At 40.3% G+C, this 18,363-nt stretch overlaps 1 protein-coding gene across 4 annotated transcripts in view; it reads left to right on the forward strand.

Annotated features, from left to right (window-relative positions):
• PKP4 (plakophilin 4) overlaps window positions 1-18,363 on the forward strand; it is an 88,639-nt gene that overhangs the window by 8,216 nt on the left and 62,060 nt on the right. For 3 of the 4 annotated variants that reach the window (XM_084524072.1, XM_084524074.1, XM_084524073.1), the window contains exon 2: window positions 13,477-13,610. In XM_084524072.1, the coding sequence (XP_084380198.1) occupies window positions 13,482-13,610 (129 nt within the window). In that variant the 5' untranslated portion in view covers window positions 13,477-13,481. Of the gene's footprint in view, window positions 1-13,475; window positions 13,611-18,363 lie in introns of those variants that run through there. The other variant, XM_084524075.1, reaches the window with a different exon arrangement.

Genomic DNA, 18,363 nt, shown 5'->3' on the forward strand with positions numbered 1-18,363 from the left:
ATTGTATCCAGGCTTGAGATTTTTATCTTGGCAGCAAAATGGCTGTTAATACTAGAACTTGCCCAGTGAGGTGGTGGCATCACCATCCCTGGGGGTGTTTAAGGAAAGGGTGGACATGGCTTAGTGGGTGACATTGGTGGTAAAGGGATGGTTGGACCAGATGAGCTTGGAGGGCTTTTCCAGCCTTAATGAGTCTAAATTAAAGTGTAGCATGTGCTTTTTCCCCCAGTAAGAATAAATGCTAACTGTGATACCTGTGATGTCACTCTACTAACAATCATTAACAATCAATTACCAGCTCTGAAGCCTCTGCTCTGGCAATTTATACAGCCTGGAACAGAAGGAGAGCAAAGAGGTAGTAAATAATCTTCTTAAATTTTCTAATTTTTACAGCTTTTATTTCATTAACACTCCCATTAATGCACTATCTTTTTATATTGCCACTTGTCAACAGGCTTCTCAATTCCTGAAAATAAGGCAGCAGGTGAAGATCCGTATGGAATAGTATAGTCTATTGAAATTCAAAACACTTGAGCTTTGCTTGGGCTGTGTTTCAGAGTCAAGTTTTGGTCACAGACAACAGATGAATAACTGCTGTTCTTCAGCATGTTTTGTTGCAAGAATCTGGCACCTGTGTGTTTAAAGGTTTTAAAAGAAGATTCTTTAGAATATGGAAAAAAAAAAAAGCTCAGAAACAGCTAATAGTCTGTGTTCCTTCAGAATATTTTGCTTCCTTTAACTCAGCTTTTAAAAAGTCATTGCAAGTCAGAACTTTTTATCTGCTTTACCATTAAGTTCACATAATTAAGCTGAATCTTATAATTGGTGGTGGCTGGAGAGAAACCTGGGGACACAGAACTGCTACTTCTCTGGTTCTGTTTTCTGCTGCAGGCCATTTTCAGTCAGGATTATCGTGCTAGATGAACCTCTAGCCTGATGCAATGTCACTTTCCTTATGTTATTGTAGGTAGCTGGGGTTTCTGCATGCCTTTGATTTTTGGACTTTTTCAGGCTCTGTTTGAAACAAGACAATCCAAGCTGGAGCAATGCTTATATCTGAGGGTATGCCACAGTTTGAAATATGATGCTTTCTTATTTTTAATGAATAATCCCTTATAAGCAGGTGCATTTGCAGTAGCACTGGTGGCTAAGTTTGCCTTTCAAAGGACCTTGCTGATGGACAGGGTAGCATGCTTCGGAGTTCAGACTCCCTGCCTAGTGCTGCGGGGTTTTTTGTTTTTGTTTTTCTGTGATGTGAAGCAGTTCAGTGTGATGGTATCTCATGATGTAATGTGTTGAATTTGTAAGAGTTACAACTTTGTGTACAAACTGCCTCTTTTTGGTTTTAAGTGTACGTTAACTTTCTGCTCTTCCTTTCCTTGCAAGCAGAGCTAGTGCTCAATATAATTCATCTTGTCTGGTATACTGGAAGTGGACCTCGTAGCACTGAATGATGTGGCACTAATGGCTGACTTTATTTCTGTGTTGCCTGTTTTATCTAGCAGTGTGTATTAGGAGATCCAGTGACTGTGCGTCTCACCTGGCCAACGCCAAGATCGCTTCTTCATCTAGATCAAGGAACATGTGGGTGTCAGACATTCCACAGTGTAGGATTTATGCGTAGATTTTTATTTTATCTTCAAATACAACAGTGATTTACATGTGCAAATTTACTGTGGTAGGGGGCATTCAGTGTCTCCCCAAGTAAGTTATCCTTTATCGTGACAAAGCTACAGCTGTGTGGTTTTCTCGTGTGCTACGTGTTTTGGGTTGCTTAGAACTGCTATGGCCTCAGCCACCTTGACTGTGCACAGAGCAGACAGAATGAGATCCCCGTTTTATCCCAGGTGAAACTAAAATGTGAAGTCTCTCCATAAGACTAGTGGAGAGAGACACAGTGGCTTGAACTAGTTAATTGTTTTCAAATGTCAACTTGCACCTTTAAACCTGGAGTATTAGTGCACTGTTTGTAAGTCAACTGAAAGTCGTAAGTGGAAGAAAGCTGGATTGTCTGTGTTACTAATAACTTTGCAGATTTTTTTTTAATCTCTTGCGAGGCCTGGGGCCAGGTGCCAAGTTAGGCAGGTTAGCTTCAAACTATTTAGCTAATATTGTGACAGGCCTGGATGCTGCCGAATATGAAGGTTTGGTGTTTGTTTCTGGCTGTTGTAGCTTGCCAGCAGGACCCTGTAAGCTACCAGCAGCTGATCCACGCCTTGGTCCATCTATCTGGATGGTGTATGAATGGCATGAGTGCATCACTGTCTCCAGAAGGGTCAGCAAAAATGCTCAGCCTGTGTGTGGAACCTCAGCATGTGGGTCTGAAAATCCTGTGGATGTCTGGATGTACGTGGCATTGTTTTAATGCTATGGATGGATGCTAAGCATAGGCATATAACGCTGGTTGTTAAGTTCAGCTACTGTGTGAAGCTATTTGCTTGTATTTTATTCAAGCTCCCTAACTGAAATGGCCCTACCACTTGCCGCGGAATGAAAGCTAGCAAATCACCATGCTTTGACATTAACATTTTCCAGCAGAAAATGAACCTGAACTGCACTGATTGTAAACGCGGCCCAGATGAGCTGGCTGCTTTCTGCTAGTTTAGCTGGTGTGATTCAAGTAGTTTGACTTCCTTTATAGTGGTAGTTATTTTATTTGTATACCAAGTTATCTTTTTGCCACAAGAAAAATTAAATCAGGCATACTAATGGGATAGCCTGGAGGAGCCTGGGGAAGGCCTCATGGCGGCCTGCAGCTCCCTCGCCAGGGGAGGCCTCATGGCGGCCTGCAGCCCCCTCACCAGGGGAGCGGAGGGGCAGGTGCTGAGCTCTGCTCTCTGGGGACAGCGACAGGACCCGAGGGAACGGCGTGGAGATTGGACGGGGAAGGTCAGGCTGGGGGTTAGGGAAAGGTTCTGCACCCAGAGGTGGTCGGGCACTGGGAGAGGCTCCCAGGTCATGGCCCCAAGCCTGTCGGAGGTTCAAGAAGCATTTGGACAATGCTTCAGACACAGGGTTTGATTTTTGGGTGGCCCTGTGTGGAGCCAGGAGTTGGACTCAATGATCCTTGTGGGTCACGTCCAACTCAGGGTATTCTGTGATTCTATTTTGAGAGTCCACTGTCAAGATCATAACAGTACCTGCTAGGGTATCACCCGGGCATGTTTTCTGGACAGACATGTTCTTGTTACTGATGGAATTTCTGTGTTGCTTTAGCAAGTCTTTCACCTATTTGTCTGTAACTTTCACATCATTATGTTATTATTTGACTTGTAAAACAATTCTCAAACTTCATGGACTTGCAGGTTTCTTCTCTCCTCTTAGAGTGCTCTACTTTTTTCACTTTTACCTTTTTTAAAATAGTTATACACCCCAGATAGCAAATTCTTTGTTGCCTTATGTGTGCATCAGATGCTTGTGTGAATGTCATCCCTTCCACTAGTGTGGACAGATGCTGAAAAAGTCTGTTTTACTAGCATCAGACAGCTCTCCTCAGCTCAGCTGGAAACTGTGTTGTTTTTTATTTAACAAGTTTTGCTCTTCTCAAGTCGAGTAACTTCAGTTACAGGTTTGCCTGCTTCAATTATCCTTTCATGTTAAATCAGTCGTTAACAACTTGGTCCATGGCTGTTTCTGAAACTGATTTTTTTCTTACACCTTTTAGTCTCACCTTTGTTGAGTAAGTAATCTTTTTGTAGGTTTAGCTGCTCTTTAGTTACCATATCTATGAAATGAATACCTGCACTCCACCATTATGATGGTTATTCATGCATAAGTCAGTCTAGAAAAGCTGGATCTTACCAAAGTTTCCAGGAGTATTTGTTTCTGATATAGCTTCCACCCCAAAGTTTTAGAGTGGCTACAGGCCACAAGCAGCTTTTTCTTCTCTGCTGTTGGAGATTGACTAAAATGCATTGATGGTTATGCTGTAAGGTTTGCCCTTTCACAATTAAAGGAATGCATTTGTATGACCAGTTACAGATAAGTCTCCAGCGAGATGACTTCTCTGTGAAGTTGAAAGCTGATAACAAGACTATTCCTATCTTTGGAATTTTTCTTTGGCTAGTGTGTCTTAAAATTCGCTGCTGGACCGAATTTATACCTAATAAATTGGAAACACCACGAAAATGTCTTCTGTGGAGACACTGAGTCAGTAGCTTATTAAGCAAAACTTTTATGTGTTTTTTTTTTTTTTTTTCATTTTATACTTGGCACGGACCCAAGTCTTCCATATTTTGCAAATAGGCCATCACTGAAGTTAGGTCATCAGTTTGTCAGAGTTCAGTGGGAAACCTGAAGGTCATACTGCTGCCCCAGTAAGTAAAATTTTTCACTTTCATGAAGACACTGTTGTACAAATCTGCGAAACGTATGGCATTTCTTGTAAATAAAGTATGATGTTCTACAGCAGCTTTCCTCTTAGGTTTCTGGCCAATAAGTTAAGAAATAAGGAAATTACATTGCTTCTGAAGTATCTCCCTGTTTACTGGTATGTATCGTTTAATGACTAAGCACTAAGTGTTGGTGCTTTAAGGCTGTGGTAAGAAAAAGCTTGAGGTCTGTAGCACGGTGACTAGTACACATCTGTTGGTCTTCATTTTCCCGATTTGTTTTTGTTTCATTTATAAACAAAATCTAGATCAAGGATTTGTAGTCCTAAGCTTCAACGTTGGTGAATCAAAGCAGCAGCATGTGGTGAATGTAAATTGTACTTACCCATTTCACTCGAAGTATTCGAGTGTCTCAGCAGCGTACGAAGTTACTTTCATTAGAAGTTGAAATAGCATTTTAGTGTTTGGGGGGTTGGTTGTTTTTGTTGTTTAAGTTTTCACAGAATCACAGAATGGTTGAGGTTGGAAGGGACCTCTGCGTTTGATTTTGCCTACCACAGAGTACCGTGTTTAATCTGGCCATTTGAATTTACCTTTAGCATAGAGCTGTTCGTTTGTAGCAAGTGTCTTGCCTGTGGGGTGCTTTGGCCAGGAGTCGGGAAGTCCAGTCCTCCTTCGGTGCGGCACCGGCCTGCCCCTCACAGGGACAGCATGGCGGCCGGGCCGCTCCGCACCGCTCCGAGCAGCTTTCCTGGTGGCCTGAGGTGGCACTGGGGAGCCAGGGCGTGAGGACGCCCCAATCCCTGCGCTGCACCTCGAGGCCAGACACGTCCGTTCCTGGCTGTGAGATTTAATATGCCCTGCGCAAATCCCGGTGGTGTATCTGAAGTGCATTAGATGTGGGTGCTGAGCCTTCCTGTTTCCTTGGGGATAACAAGGTCTGGCGAGGCGCTAGCTGGTGACAGCGAGTATGCAGCCAGTGACCGACCCGCTGTGGCCGTTTGGGCATGTAACAGTACCACGAGGTTTTCCTGGAGATAAATGCTTTATGCTCCCCGTGCCCATTGAGGATAGGGGTAGTGAGGGCGATGACCTTGCATTTGAAAACCTTGCACCTGCCCGTGGGGGGCCTTCCCCCCGGGGCTCCCCGGCCGGCCGTGCCCCTCCGTGGGGCGCTGAGTGCTGGCACAGCTGGGCCGAGGACCGAAGCGAGGCAGGACAGCACGGGCACGTTATCCCGTCAGTTCAGCGGTGAGCAAGCGCTATCCCGAGCTGACTGTAAAGTGCAAGTTAAGGGACGTCTGGCTTTTTCCATGTATCTGACAAACCTGTTGGCGCAAATCCTTCCTGTGCCTTGGCAGGAGGATGTTGGCAGGCAGCAGCAGCATCAGTATGAAAGCCGGGTAAGAGCGGGACGAGGCGGTGTGAGCGTGCCTATGTTTACCTCTCCGTATTTGGTTATGTTCTTCTGAAGTTTGCGTTTATAGCCTCGATGAAATCTATTTTTAAAATGTATAAAAAAAGATTCTAACAGCACTCATCAGAAGGTGTGTTGAGAGCTACTTGGAGTTAACTAGCAGTGTTACTGTAGAGAAAAATGTTATAAACTGTATTTGCCATTGTGACTGAGAAACTTCTTAATTATTTCTTCAAATAACATCTTTTATGTGCAGACGTGTGCGGAGTATATAATGCAAGCAATTTAGTTTTTATTGTTTCCGTTTGACAAAAAACAACAGTGGAACTCTGTACAGTCCTGTAAACCAAGAGAAGTGTAAAGCAGGTTTCTGAGCCCCTGCTTGTGCCCCTGCTTTGCTGGGCATGTTGAGACAACATTTGCTCTGTCATTTGCAGCTTTACCTGTCTGGTCCTAAGCGAACTTCACTGAGAGAGAGTGAATTAGGTGAGCATTAAAAGAAAAAGTAAAGAGGTTAAACCCTTTGTCGAACCTCTTCTATGCCTTTGCTGAGTGCTTCATTTAAAAAACTTTGGGTTTGAAATGATCTCTCTCCCAAACAGCAAAGCACAAAATGCAATTAGGTAGATGCTGTTAACATCTGTAATTTCCTCTGCTGCCTGTGATATTGAGGAGATAACTGACTCCTGGACGAAGTGTTTCCTTTTTTGCCTAGCATAAATAAGTGTAACACTTTCAGCTCCTGTGGTGTAGTAACAGGGGTGTTTCTTGTTTATTTCTCTTTCAAGTAGGAGTGTGTTTAGCACTTTTCTCTGCTGATGTGTATTCAGAGTTGGGTTGGGTTGGGGTGCTTTCCTGTCAGCCACTTGCTGTTCCTTTCTTTGCAGTGTTCAGAAAGCTCCGTTCAAGTTTCAGCTATCAGAAGTTGTATATATATTTTTTATAAAGCAAAAGTAAGTCATTCTAAAAATGGAAAGATATGCCTCTAACTACAATTACTGCTTTAGCATTATATGAAATAGCAATCTTGCAAGTCTGGAAGTGCATTCTTTTCTGCTGCTGTCATCCCTGAGTGCATTTCCTGAGCTATTATATTGATGTTTTCCTGGACTTGTGGAGTGCAAGCAAGAGCAGGCATTTTCTGTTTTGAAAATGGAAATCCCCTTCACCAGTAATTAGTTGTTGAATTTCAAGACTTAAAATTGCGTAATTTTCCAGCTACTTTATGTTACTGAGAGGATTTGGTTTTGATAGCTGTGTTTTAAAACGCTTATTTTGAGCTTCATGTTAAAGCACAGTGTAACTAAGTCTAGCTTTTCTGGCGGTAAATAGATTATCTAATTTAAATATATCAATGTTAATTATCAAGCTTATTTAAATCATAAGTGTGAGCATTTAATTGTTGTGTTATCTGTAGTTACGAAGAAGTATAAAAATAAAGTTTGTCTGATTTTGGAAAGGAGGAAGAGGCACCCCAGCATCCTATTTAGAAGAGAGAGTAACACAATTATTAATATCATTGGATAAGGTGTGATACCTGGTAAGAAAATGGTGTTTAAGGCTGGGTTGGATGTGGCTTTGGGCAATCTGGTGTAGTGGTGGGAGGTGTCCCTGCCCATGGCACGGGGGTGGAATTAGATGGCCTTTAAGGTCACTTCCAACCCAATCCTTTCTGTGATTCTGTTGTTCATGATCTCTGAATGCTAACCCTACCATTAAGCAATAGATGTTCTCCTTTCCCTGGACCGCAGCCATCATCTAGAAAGTGTTAATAATGGTGTTGGCTCCCACTTATTACCCTAGTTAACCACGTCCAGGCAGTACCAGACCTGTGATGGAATGACAATTCGTGCCTTTCAATGCAGTTGAACTAGCGGCTGCTCTGACTACAGCTTTTAACAAGGTACTCTGTTTGCCCCTTTTCCCCCACGATATGTTCACCTAAGCTATCTAGGCTGCTTGTAAGAAGGCCACATGACAGCATCAAAAGCTTTATATCCCAGATGTATTTCTTCTAGCACTCTTGTCAAAAAACAAAATTAGGTAGATTTGATATAATTTTCTTGTGACAAATTCACGTTATTTCTTACTGCCTGATGTTCTAAATAGCCGTGGATTCCAATATTCTGGTAGATCAGGGCAATGCAGATTTGGGATGGTCCAAAGGAAAGATTCAGATTTGGGGTCTGTCATTTGTGTGTTCTTTAAGGCACTGGAGCCTTGTAGACTTAATTATTGAAAGGTCGTCTTATTGCCAAATGGCTTCTTCTGTGTTACACGTGTGAAATGTGAACGCTCTCCAGACATCCTTCAGATGACAAAGATTCTTCTTTTTTTAAGGTGAGCTACAAATGGTGCCTCAGGCCTTGAAGGCTATGATCGTAAATATACACTTATTCAAAATGGTTGTCTTGCTATACCTGTCTGATCTCTTCTTTTGAATGGTTAGTTTGAAAGCTATAAAAATACTAATCTTGCGAGCATGTTACAACTGGATGTTTGGGGATGTAGAATCCTGCCTGCTCACTAGGACGAAGTGAAAGTATGTTGCCATCGGCCAAAAAAAGGGCTGTCTTGTACTAGGAGCTGTAACAAAAATACATTTAGCCAAAAACTAGGGTAATCCTTTTAAACATTTTTAAAAGGATATAGCACCAGCTGCCTTTTGCGCTTGGACATGGAAGGAAGGAGGGAAAAATGTATTTTGAAAAGAAAAGGGGATGATGAAGAGACCACCTTTCACAATAAGATAGTTAAACACATCTCCCACCTTTCTCAGGCACTGTGTCAGTTGCACGTAGGTTTCTTTCATTACCAAGGAGCTGTTTGTGCAACTTATGCAGGTATTTTTTTGGGCTGTCATTTTAGAAGTCAATTTCTTCCACATTTTCATCAGATAGTATATTTACTTCCCTGTTTTCATCAAATAATTAAGTCCATGTGTACAAAGCTTGTGCACTACCCATGTCCATCTAGAAAGGTCATGTCCTAACAAAACGTTGAGCCTATAGTGTGATATTTGAAGGATCTTGACTCTTGCTGTGTTTGGAAATTTTAAAACTATTTTTTTGTGTGTTTGATCCATAAAATCCATTTTTTCATTGCTTGTGTCATCTTTGCAAGTGGATAAGTTGTCATCTGCTGTCTTTTCATCCAAACAAATAACTACTGGCTGGTAGACATAACACAGTTTATTTTAGCTCAGTCACTTGGTTGCACCAAGCTGGAGAATGTAAATCACCGCCTACTGCACGGGCGAGCAGCGCTCCATCCCTCTAGCAGGATGGAGCTAACGTGAACCACTCATAGCTAGAAATGTACTGACATGTCTATGAAGTAACTCATAAAATCAGATAAAATTTAATTGGGTCTTCATCTAAAAACTGTGGAAATGTAGTAAGCCTAGTTTTGTTTTCAATTTTTACATATACTGCAAAGGATCAAAAGAGAAAAGTCTTTGAGGCTGAAATGTGCCTTGTCACTTAAGTGCGGATTTATATGAATAACTTAATTGTATAATAAATAATATGTCCATGTCCCAGCAAGTTGGCTTTGGTTTATTGGAGCTTCTTTCTTCTGTACCAATGAAGTAGCTCTGATGTCCTCATCTACTCCTGTTGCTTGATTTAAACTTGTAGCTAGACACACAAGGATTTTTAATAAGACGTTGCTTGGGTTTTTTTCCTCATCATGTGTACTGTCAGTCTATCCTACTCTAGTCAACAGTGTTCATAAGAATCATATTACCGCTTCAGCAGAAATTACTTCGGTGGCTTTTATTACTGGCTTCAGGTCAGTATTGGGAGGCTTGGAACATAGGCAAGGGGGGGAAAAATTGGGAAAATCCTCTGCATAAGGAAGGCAAGAGGAATATGAAAAGAAGTGAGAAGGAAGATGTGAAAAAGTGCCACTTCTGATGTCTTGCAGGGAGACTGGAAAGGTCTGTGGCTTCCTGCCCGTCTCCTGCCTGGACAGGGGTTAGTCAATGCTGGCAAATGTATTGGCTATCGCTGTGAAAGTAACAGCAGGAGCAGTGAAAGGCGGGGATTAGAGACTAGCTAGAGTGAAGAATTAAAGTGTGGCTTCCTCCCCTCAATTTAGTGATTTCTTGCATTTCTTCTTTCTCTTCAACTGTGTATTCTGGTTCTTTCATTTAATCAGTGATTACACATGGCTACAAGATCAGCTGGTTCAGAAAAACGCCATCCTACTCCCTCCACTCACACACACACACACACACACGGGAGGAAACATAGCATAGCTTTGTGTCAGATAACTCACTGGACCTATTTGCTTTGCAGCTGTTTGACCATTCAGTCAGACAGAAGAGAAAGAATTACCCATTTTGGCAACTGCGGCTTCAGTGCGTGATTGGAGGACAAGTGGGAATACCAAGATAGGCAAATTACTAAAGAAAACTGGTGAACGTGCCCCATCATCTGTGCTGGAGTGCCAACAAGTCTGCTGCCTTTGTACAAAAGAACATCTGAGAGGTGTTCAGGAGTTAGTGCTTCCGCGTGGTAGGGGCTGATGAGCTAAGTGTACATGGCGGAGGCAACAGGTATTCTCTGAAGGGGTGGTTAAAGATTTCCTCGAGCAAATCCTTGCAGTTGCCTGAAGAGATGGTCTCTGCCACAAACTGATTGGAATGTTTTTGGTGGCTTGGTTTGCATCGATCCAACTCACTTTGTGGTTTCATGAAACCATCTGAGTGAGCTTTCACAGTAAAGAGGAGGGAAGGGCTGCTCTTCTCAGCATTGGTGTAGGTTATTTCAGACTACAGACTTCAAGCTGAACAGCTTTATTTCTCTTGCGTGCTTGCTTCTAGATGGAAAATGTAAATGCAGCCAATCCAGCCTAGAGCTAGTGTCACCGCTTTTGTTCTTCTGGCTTTTAAGTGGAGAATTTCAAAATTTGGAATAGGAGTTGGGAATTTAGGTGATTGCTTTCTTCAAGCTGTGTGCCTGAGGGAGGCATGGTGGCAGGCACTGGGCTGGGCTGTGGGGAGCATCATCCCATTTGTGCACTGCATCGCCCGAGCTCAGCAGGCAGCCGGAGTGAATGAGTTTACACCTCGGAGTTAGGTTCAGTGCTTACCCAAGTGTCTGTAGGATCAAAGCCAACAGCTGTCTAATCTTGATACCAAGATTAGAAAATCAGTAACTTTGCCAAGAAATGTGTTAATTGAAGGAACAGCAGTTAAAACAACTGCCTGTCTGGGAAGGTGCAGCTCTCTAAGTACGCCTCTTAACACTGAGACAGATGTACATTTAACACTGACATCTTCATTAGTAACTAATTTGATTGGTTTTCCTTTGAGTGTTATTATGAGACTCAATATTGGGTATATTTTCTGTTCAGAGAAGTGACGATACTTTTCGACTAGTCCAGGTGTATGTTTCCTTGAATGGATTCTACAGAAATCTACTACAGATGAGTTGTGGGGGCTGGAGGGGGTGTAGCTGTACACCAGCAACCTGGTGTAGTGGTGGGAGGTGTCCCTGCCCATGGCAGGGGTTGGAATTAGATGGCCTTTAAGGTCACTTCCAGCCCAACCCATTCTGTGATTCTATGAAATCTGCCTCACTGCAGCTCTTCTAGTGAATCGTGAATTTCCTTTGTTGTTGTTGTTTTGGAATAAAGAGTAATTTTTAAGACCAAACCATTCCATGATTCTGTGATTTAATTGTGTTTTGTTTCTCACCTGGAAGTTCTGAACATAAGGGACACTGCGCTGGTTCCTTTGCAGGTCAGGACACAAAGGGATGTATCCCTCTGTAACTTGTGAGGGCGTTTGGGATTTGACGTTTTGATCTCTTAATAAATTTTGCCAAGTGAAGGGAAAGCTTGAATGTGCAGTTTTATTACTTAATGATATGCTAGCAAATTTAACTGTCTGTTTAGAAACCTGAAACACTGAGTTGTTGTCATAAAAGAGTGGTGGAAAGTGATGTAAAAATCCAGGTATGACCCAGGGAAGTGAAACATAATCTATGATTCTTTTGCTCATTATGGCTTGATGAAAGAGTTGATTTTTGCAAGAAAAGCCTTAAAAGATTACTTTTTTCTTTTCCAAAGCCTTCAAGTTGAATCTGCCACTTCAATTCTTCAAACTTACATAAATATTGGAGCAGTTTTTTATTCTGCTTTCTTTAATGCTGTTTAACTTTTTCTTCTAGAAGCAGGGGTCTCTGGAGCTTTAGATGTATGCCAGGTTTAAGGTTACTTTAGGAAATCTTAGTTTGGCTACCATTGTATTGCAAGCTTAAAATGAATGAAAATGTTTCAAAAATAGGTATCACCAGACACTCAGCGTGCAGGCTCACACGAAACGTGACACGCGAACCGTGTGATAGCACTCTGTGTATTCTCCAAGTGTAAGCTCTGCGCTCTTTGAGAGAAAGCTGGCTCCATCTCCCCAGGCGTGGCACTGGCTGAGTTCAGCTGAGCATGATGAGTGGAGGTGATGGCTGGTCCCTGTGCCGTGCCAGGAGCTGCCTCGGGGCCCGGCGGGCAGGCCGGCAGCATGGCGCTGCGCTGGGGCCTCCTCTCCCTCAGAGACCAGAGTCTGAGCCGGGGGGGCTGGGCTGGGTCCGAGAGGCTTTGCTGGGGCCTTGAGGGTGCTGGGGCGTGGTGGGAGAAGAAGATACACGTAGCCTGTGTTGGTCTGGGAGGAGGACAGCGTCTGGCATAACCATCTTTATATTGCCTTGTTTGTGGTTTGATCCCTTTGGAAGGTGGTAATGTGCGGGAAGAAAGAAAAGGAGCTGAGCTCGCGTGCTTTGATATACAGCAGTGTGGTACTCGCGTGATTTTTCCTTCTCCGTCCCAGAAGATAGCCCGTAGACTGCTTGCAGTGTAAGCTACTCTTTGTGAAATGAAGAGAAGGAAGCTACTGTTCGTATTGTGTGCCTTCTCTAAGAATATTGAGCTGCTTCTGAAAATCTAAGTTTTTATTACTGTAATGTTGTATCTTATGAGTTTTTCCTTTTCTGAAGGAAGTGAGTTTGGTACGTGTGCAGGAGATGCATCAATACCGCTTCTGTGCTATTTTCAAAGTATTAAACACATCATAACAATCTGCAATATTAATTAATAGTAACTCCTTATTTATTGTATTTTTATTCTTTTACATGTACTGGGGTTGTTAGTGTGTGCTGCCTCCACAATAATGAAGGTTGGGATTCTCAAACTTTCATCCTGTCTATCCATTCTGTGCTACCCATAGCCCAGGACAATGGTCATAACTTTACTGCTTTGATTTTTTTTTTTTTTAAAGAGCACTAGAAGCATTATTACCATTAACTATAATTAATCTCTTTGGTTTGCTCCCAACAGCAAAACACTCTGCTGTTAGATGTCATTCCTCTATGCATGATATAAACCTTGATTCTGTGTCTTCTTGATGTTTAATGCTAGTATTCTTTACGCATCTTGGACTTTGCTACTTTTGGTAATTTCCACAGGATAGTATTTTAAAAATAATCTTTAAACATCATGCTGTTTGGTAACATCTGCCTGCTCTTTACATTCCTGTTTCAGTTTGTAAAGGTGAAGCACAATAATAGGAACATATGCTGATATGTGTAGTATGAAGTTCTCTGCTATTTTGGTTAAGTTTGGAAAGGTGTTAAAAGGAAGATGAAAATCTATCATCCTGAAAATTTGTATTTACTTAAATGTCCCTGACTGAAAATGTAAACTATTTAAAAATATTGTTTATTGCAGGCAAGATGCCAGCCCCTGAGCAGACCCCACTGGTGGAAGATGGGCTGCCACAGACAGCACAGGAAACTTCCACAGTCCCAGGCATGGAACCAGAGACTACTGCCACTACCATTTTAGCTTCTGTAAAGGAACAGGTATATGCCTTGCTTCTAGCAATTCAGAAATCCAGCATGCATTTCAGAATTAATCATTGTCTTTTTTGCATTGCTGGAAAGAAACATTGTTTCTGAAATTTGTTTCCTACTGTTAGTATAGTGCATTTTGTATGTCAAAATGGGGGTATCTGAAAGGGTTCACTTTACTGCAACAAAATAAAACATGAATAAAAACAGAATAAAACATGATTACATCATATGGTCTGAATATAAACAAGTTTCATACCCATGGGACCCTTAGTCTTAAATGAAAATTTACTGCAAAGCAATGAAATTTTTCATGACTAAGTACTAGTTTCAAAAGTTTTTGAGCTGGTAATAGACTAATAATTTCTCAGTGATTTTGAAACTGAGCTTCCAATGTTAAGGTTATTAAGGCTAGAGGCCATCAAGATATGAGTAAGCACAGTCAACTTGGTTATAAAGAGCTTGAGCTACCTCATCTGAAAACAGCAGTTCATCTTGCACTGCTTTAGCTTATCACGAATGTCAATTATAACTCATTTGCTTAAAGTACATTTGTGGTGATTTTACATTAGTCCATGTTATTTTGCAGTTGACGAAGAACATGCTTGTAATGGTAGCTCAGATGATGAGCAGCACTGTAATAATGACAGCGCTATAATTCCTAGTGAAATAAGGAACAATTTCACCAGCCAATAATCTTACCACTGTGATTACTGTCCAGAAATGCTTTTTGAAATTTAATACAATAGTGATTGCTTAAGCTGAACATACTATTATGACAGCATTATTTACATTGGATTGATTAAAATATATGCCTTTATATATATATATATATATATAAAAGCATTCGTTAACATACCCTTTCCTACCCAGGAAACATTTTATCTTGTTCTTACAGAAAAAAATGGATAATGGAATATTTCCTCATTTTAAAAAGGAGGTTAAAATCTCTTCCACTCTTCATTCAAAAAAAGACTCTCAAATTTATGGATATTAAGCAACTCAATTCTGATCAAAGGAAAAAATACGACTAAAATTGTGTTTTAGTAGTTGCTGAAATGCAAACTTAAATGTAGCTTAGTTCTGTGAAGTGTGTAGACATGTTAAAATGAGTGGAATGGGGAGGAGGATAAAAATCATGCTTCGCTCTTGAAAATAATAACTTGAAGGTACTAAGAACCAAACCTTAGCTTTCTGGTATTCTTTCTGTTGATATTAATTATGGACAGACACTGACATATTCAACGCCCTTCCTGTATGGCACAAATCCCAGAACAGAATATTTTCCAGTGCAGTTATTTACTTTATTAAATTTGAATGGAAACTAATATGCTGTTTTCTATGGCTTAACTTCATTTTATTCAGAAATCTGTCTTTTTATTTGCAGTGGATCTGTATTTGTACAATAGAGCTGCCACACCTTAAATTCATTGCTTTAGACACGCTTAGAGTGGAACCAAAGTTGAGGAAAAAAAAAATTATCATTACTTGTTCAGCTGTACAAGATTTTAACCTAATAAAAACTACTAGTTACTGCAGTAGTTCTGAAATAAGTACATAAATTTATTGAACGACTTTGTTAAGCAATGTCCACCATAGTGGCATGGATATAGACATATCTAAGACATCTCACTTGGCATAGATATTTTGAACCTGCCTTGGCAAGGGGGTTGGACCTGATGATCTCTTGAGGTCCCTTCCAACCCCTACAATTCTGTGATTCTGCAATATACAAAGTTTCAGTAATTAATAAGTCTATTAACTTTACAAGGCATTTTATATAACCTCTCCATTTGTTTCTTTTTCTTCTGATCACAAATCAGCATAAGGCAACCTTGTTATCAAAATAGAGCATGTCCCTTGAACTCTGAACACTCTCCTCATTGAGACAAAATTGCCAGACAGCTGTGTAAATCTCTTGATTATATTCTAGGGAAACAAATGCATCATTTTCACCAAAAGTGATTGAGAAGTGCAAAGAAAATTTGATTACTACTGCTTTGTCTGTACTCTTCTGACAAAGCTTACGTTTTTAAACATGAAAATAAATCCCTAATTAGTATAAACTACGCCACCTCCGCCCTCTTAAAGGAGGGTAGGGAGGATAGATCTTTTACCAGGATGAGCTATTCTGTTTGCCTCACTAGTGGACGTGCTTTTGGGGGTGAAAATCAAGAGAAGGACTGACTCTTAACACAACTTAAGTTACATTTTTAGTATTGGATTACCTTTTTGAATGCAGGGAAATCCGAAGACTAACTATATTAAAGCTGAAATGTATTTTAGCCTTTTTTTCTTCTAATAGCTGCATGTATACAATGGTGCTTTGTTTTGGAAAGGCAACATCATAGCAGTTACAGGAGAAATATAAAGGCAGGTAGTTGCCAGCTACTCCAGATGAAATTCTAGATTATTGGGAATCACTGGTGTTTCACAAGCACAGGCCTTACACTACTGAATTTAGAATTGTTGCTGAATTGGCAAGATGAAGTGGGTGACCAGATCATTGAAAATTTAATTTCCTGCTTGGTGTTGGCTTTCCTTTTCAGTGATTGGGCTGAGGGAGGAAAAGGTCTCACAGGAAGAACCTTCCATTGCTCCAGCTTTGAAAAGTAACATGAATATACTGCTTCTGATTTGTTTGCCAAGACAGAAGCAGTTGCAGCAGTGGTAGATTTATTTATTTCAATTTCTTTGTTCTTTAAGTGTTAACTAGTTCAAAGGTGGCCAACTCGTCACTTTTTCCTTTGTAAACAGGTGATAATAGACTGAGAATGATTGGATACGCTTTTGGGTTAATAATCATAAATCTCTTGTGGTTTCCTATGTGCTTTTCTAGAAATGTTCCCTTTTGTTCAACACTTCAGCAAAACTTCTAAATTTTCCGTAACGGTATTGAACAACATACTTTAAAAAAAAAAAAAAGTGCACTTTACTTTTTTTCCTTCTTTGTTGTTTAAGTACAAAATTATTTAGATGGCTATTGAGAATGTTGTTTTTTTTTTATGGGGTTGGTGGGGAAAAAGGAAAAAACTGTACAAAAAAGGAAAGAAGGGTTTAAAAAAAAAAAAAAAGGAAAAAACTGTACAAAAAAACAGCTTCCATATGGAATTGGTGGAAAGAATGTGTTCTTCGTACAGCAGAGTTTTTTTTACTGAACATTTAAAACATTTTTGCTAAAATTACTGTATTTTCATATGAAGTTTGAGAGATTTCTCTACCAATTCAGATATGAAGCACTACCTAATCCAAATTATATCAAACTGTGTAGGCATGTGGCTTCAACAGATTACCTGAAAAAAAGATGTAATAAATACAGTTCTGGTAATCGGGCACAACAATTGAACAGTCTTAGTTTGAAATTCTGATTTGGATTAGTGATCGGTTAGATGGATACATGTATATCTATTCTGAGATGAACTTTTTATTAAATGGTTGGTACTTTTTAGTAAATGGCTTTCCAAGCTTGGTATAAGTGAAACAAAATCTTTGCTACATGACTGGGAGATTTTTTTTCAACTCTCTTAATGTTGTTTTCAACTGTATAGATCATTCTTACCCCGTTGATTGCGGAACTTTGCAGTTTGCTATCTCTCTTGTTTACAAATATTTCCAGATTTGATGAATCAAGTCTGAGAAGTCTGCTTCCCAAGGCTTTAATTTTAAGACAAAATTTCTGGAATTCCTCTCTCAGATGAAACTGATAACTCCATTTCCAGAATCAAAATTCTTTATACTCTGTTTCTCATTTGAAAATTAGATTAGAAACTAGAATTAGAAATTAGTTTTTCCTTCTAGCATTGTATTGTTAAGCTTTTAAGGGGAAAATCCCTTTGAAGAAGAGCCTGCCTAAAACTGTGGGCATCCACAAAATATATTGGAGTATTTATACCTCTTGTAACACTGATAGCTTACCAGGCTCTACTCTGCAACAACTCAACTCTAATCAGCTGCTGGCAAAACAGTACACTTAGCAATTCAAAATAACCCATCATTGTAACAAACAGTTTTCAAAGAGGTTGCTACTCAGCTGAAGTCAGTGAATACCTCAAGTGGCATTCCTCCTTTCTGCCATTGTATGAGAGTACTTTTCTATTAATTGCTGAAACTTTGATCCCTCATCTGCTAGAACAGCACTAAACTTTTTTAGCAGATCAGTGAACAATGCAGGCATAAAAGTATTAAGGGCTTTAATGGTCTACTGCTGTTGAATGCAGAGTAAGTGTGATCAGCCAATAATTGTAGCTGTGTGACTTCACAACCTGTAATCTGTGATTCTCTTTACCCTGTCCAATTTTTCATCTTTTGTCTTCTGTTTTGGAAGATAGTGAGATACTGAAAGCATGAAAATGCAGTTGTGTGCGTGAGTAAACTTTATTTTTACAGAAAACTTTGAGGTTAATCTAATATGGTTAGTTAAAAATTTTGTTTCATTTCAATAGACTACAGGGGAGAATCCAAATATTGAGTCACTGAAGTACAGTATTCAGGTTGAGAAAATATATTTGATATGTTTTAGTCAGTTCCTTAATTTGTTTCAGAATTACAGCAAGTGGAAGCATGTAGGACTGTGCATGGATTAGTGCAGGGGCTGGCATTTGTAATGTGAAGATATAAATTAACTTTATTTTTTCCTCTTGTTTTGCACCTTTGTATCATAGAAATGTCCCAAATATACCTGCCTTTCCTTAGCACAATGAACCCGTTCATAGGCAATGAGAGCTGTGTGTCTCTGCACTGTATGTTACAGCTGACAGGAAAAGTA

The sequence above is a fragment of the Aythya ferina genome (assembly GCF_964211825.1).
Source record: "Aythya ferina genome assembly, chromosome: 6".
NCBI classification, from domain to species: domain Eukaryota; kingdom Metazoa; phylum Chordata; class Aves; order Anseriformes; family Anatidae; genus Aythya; species Aythya ferina.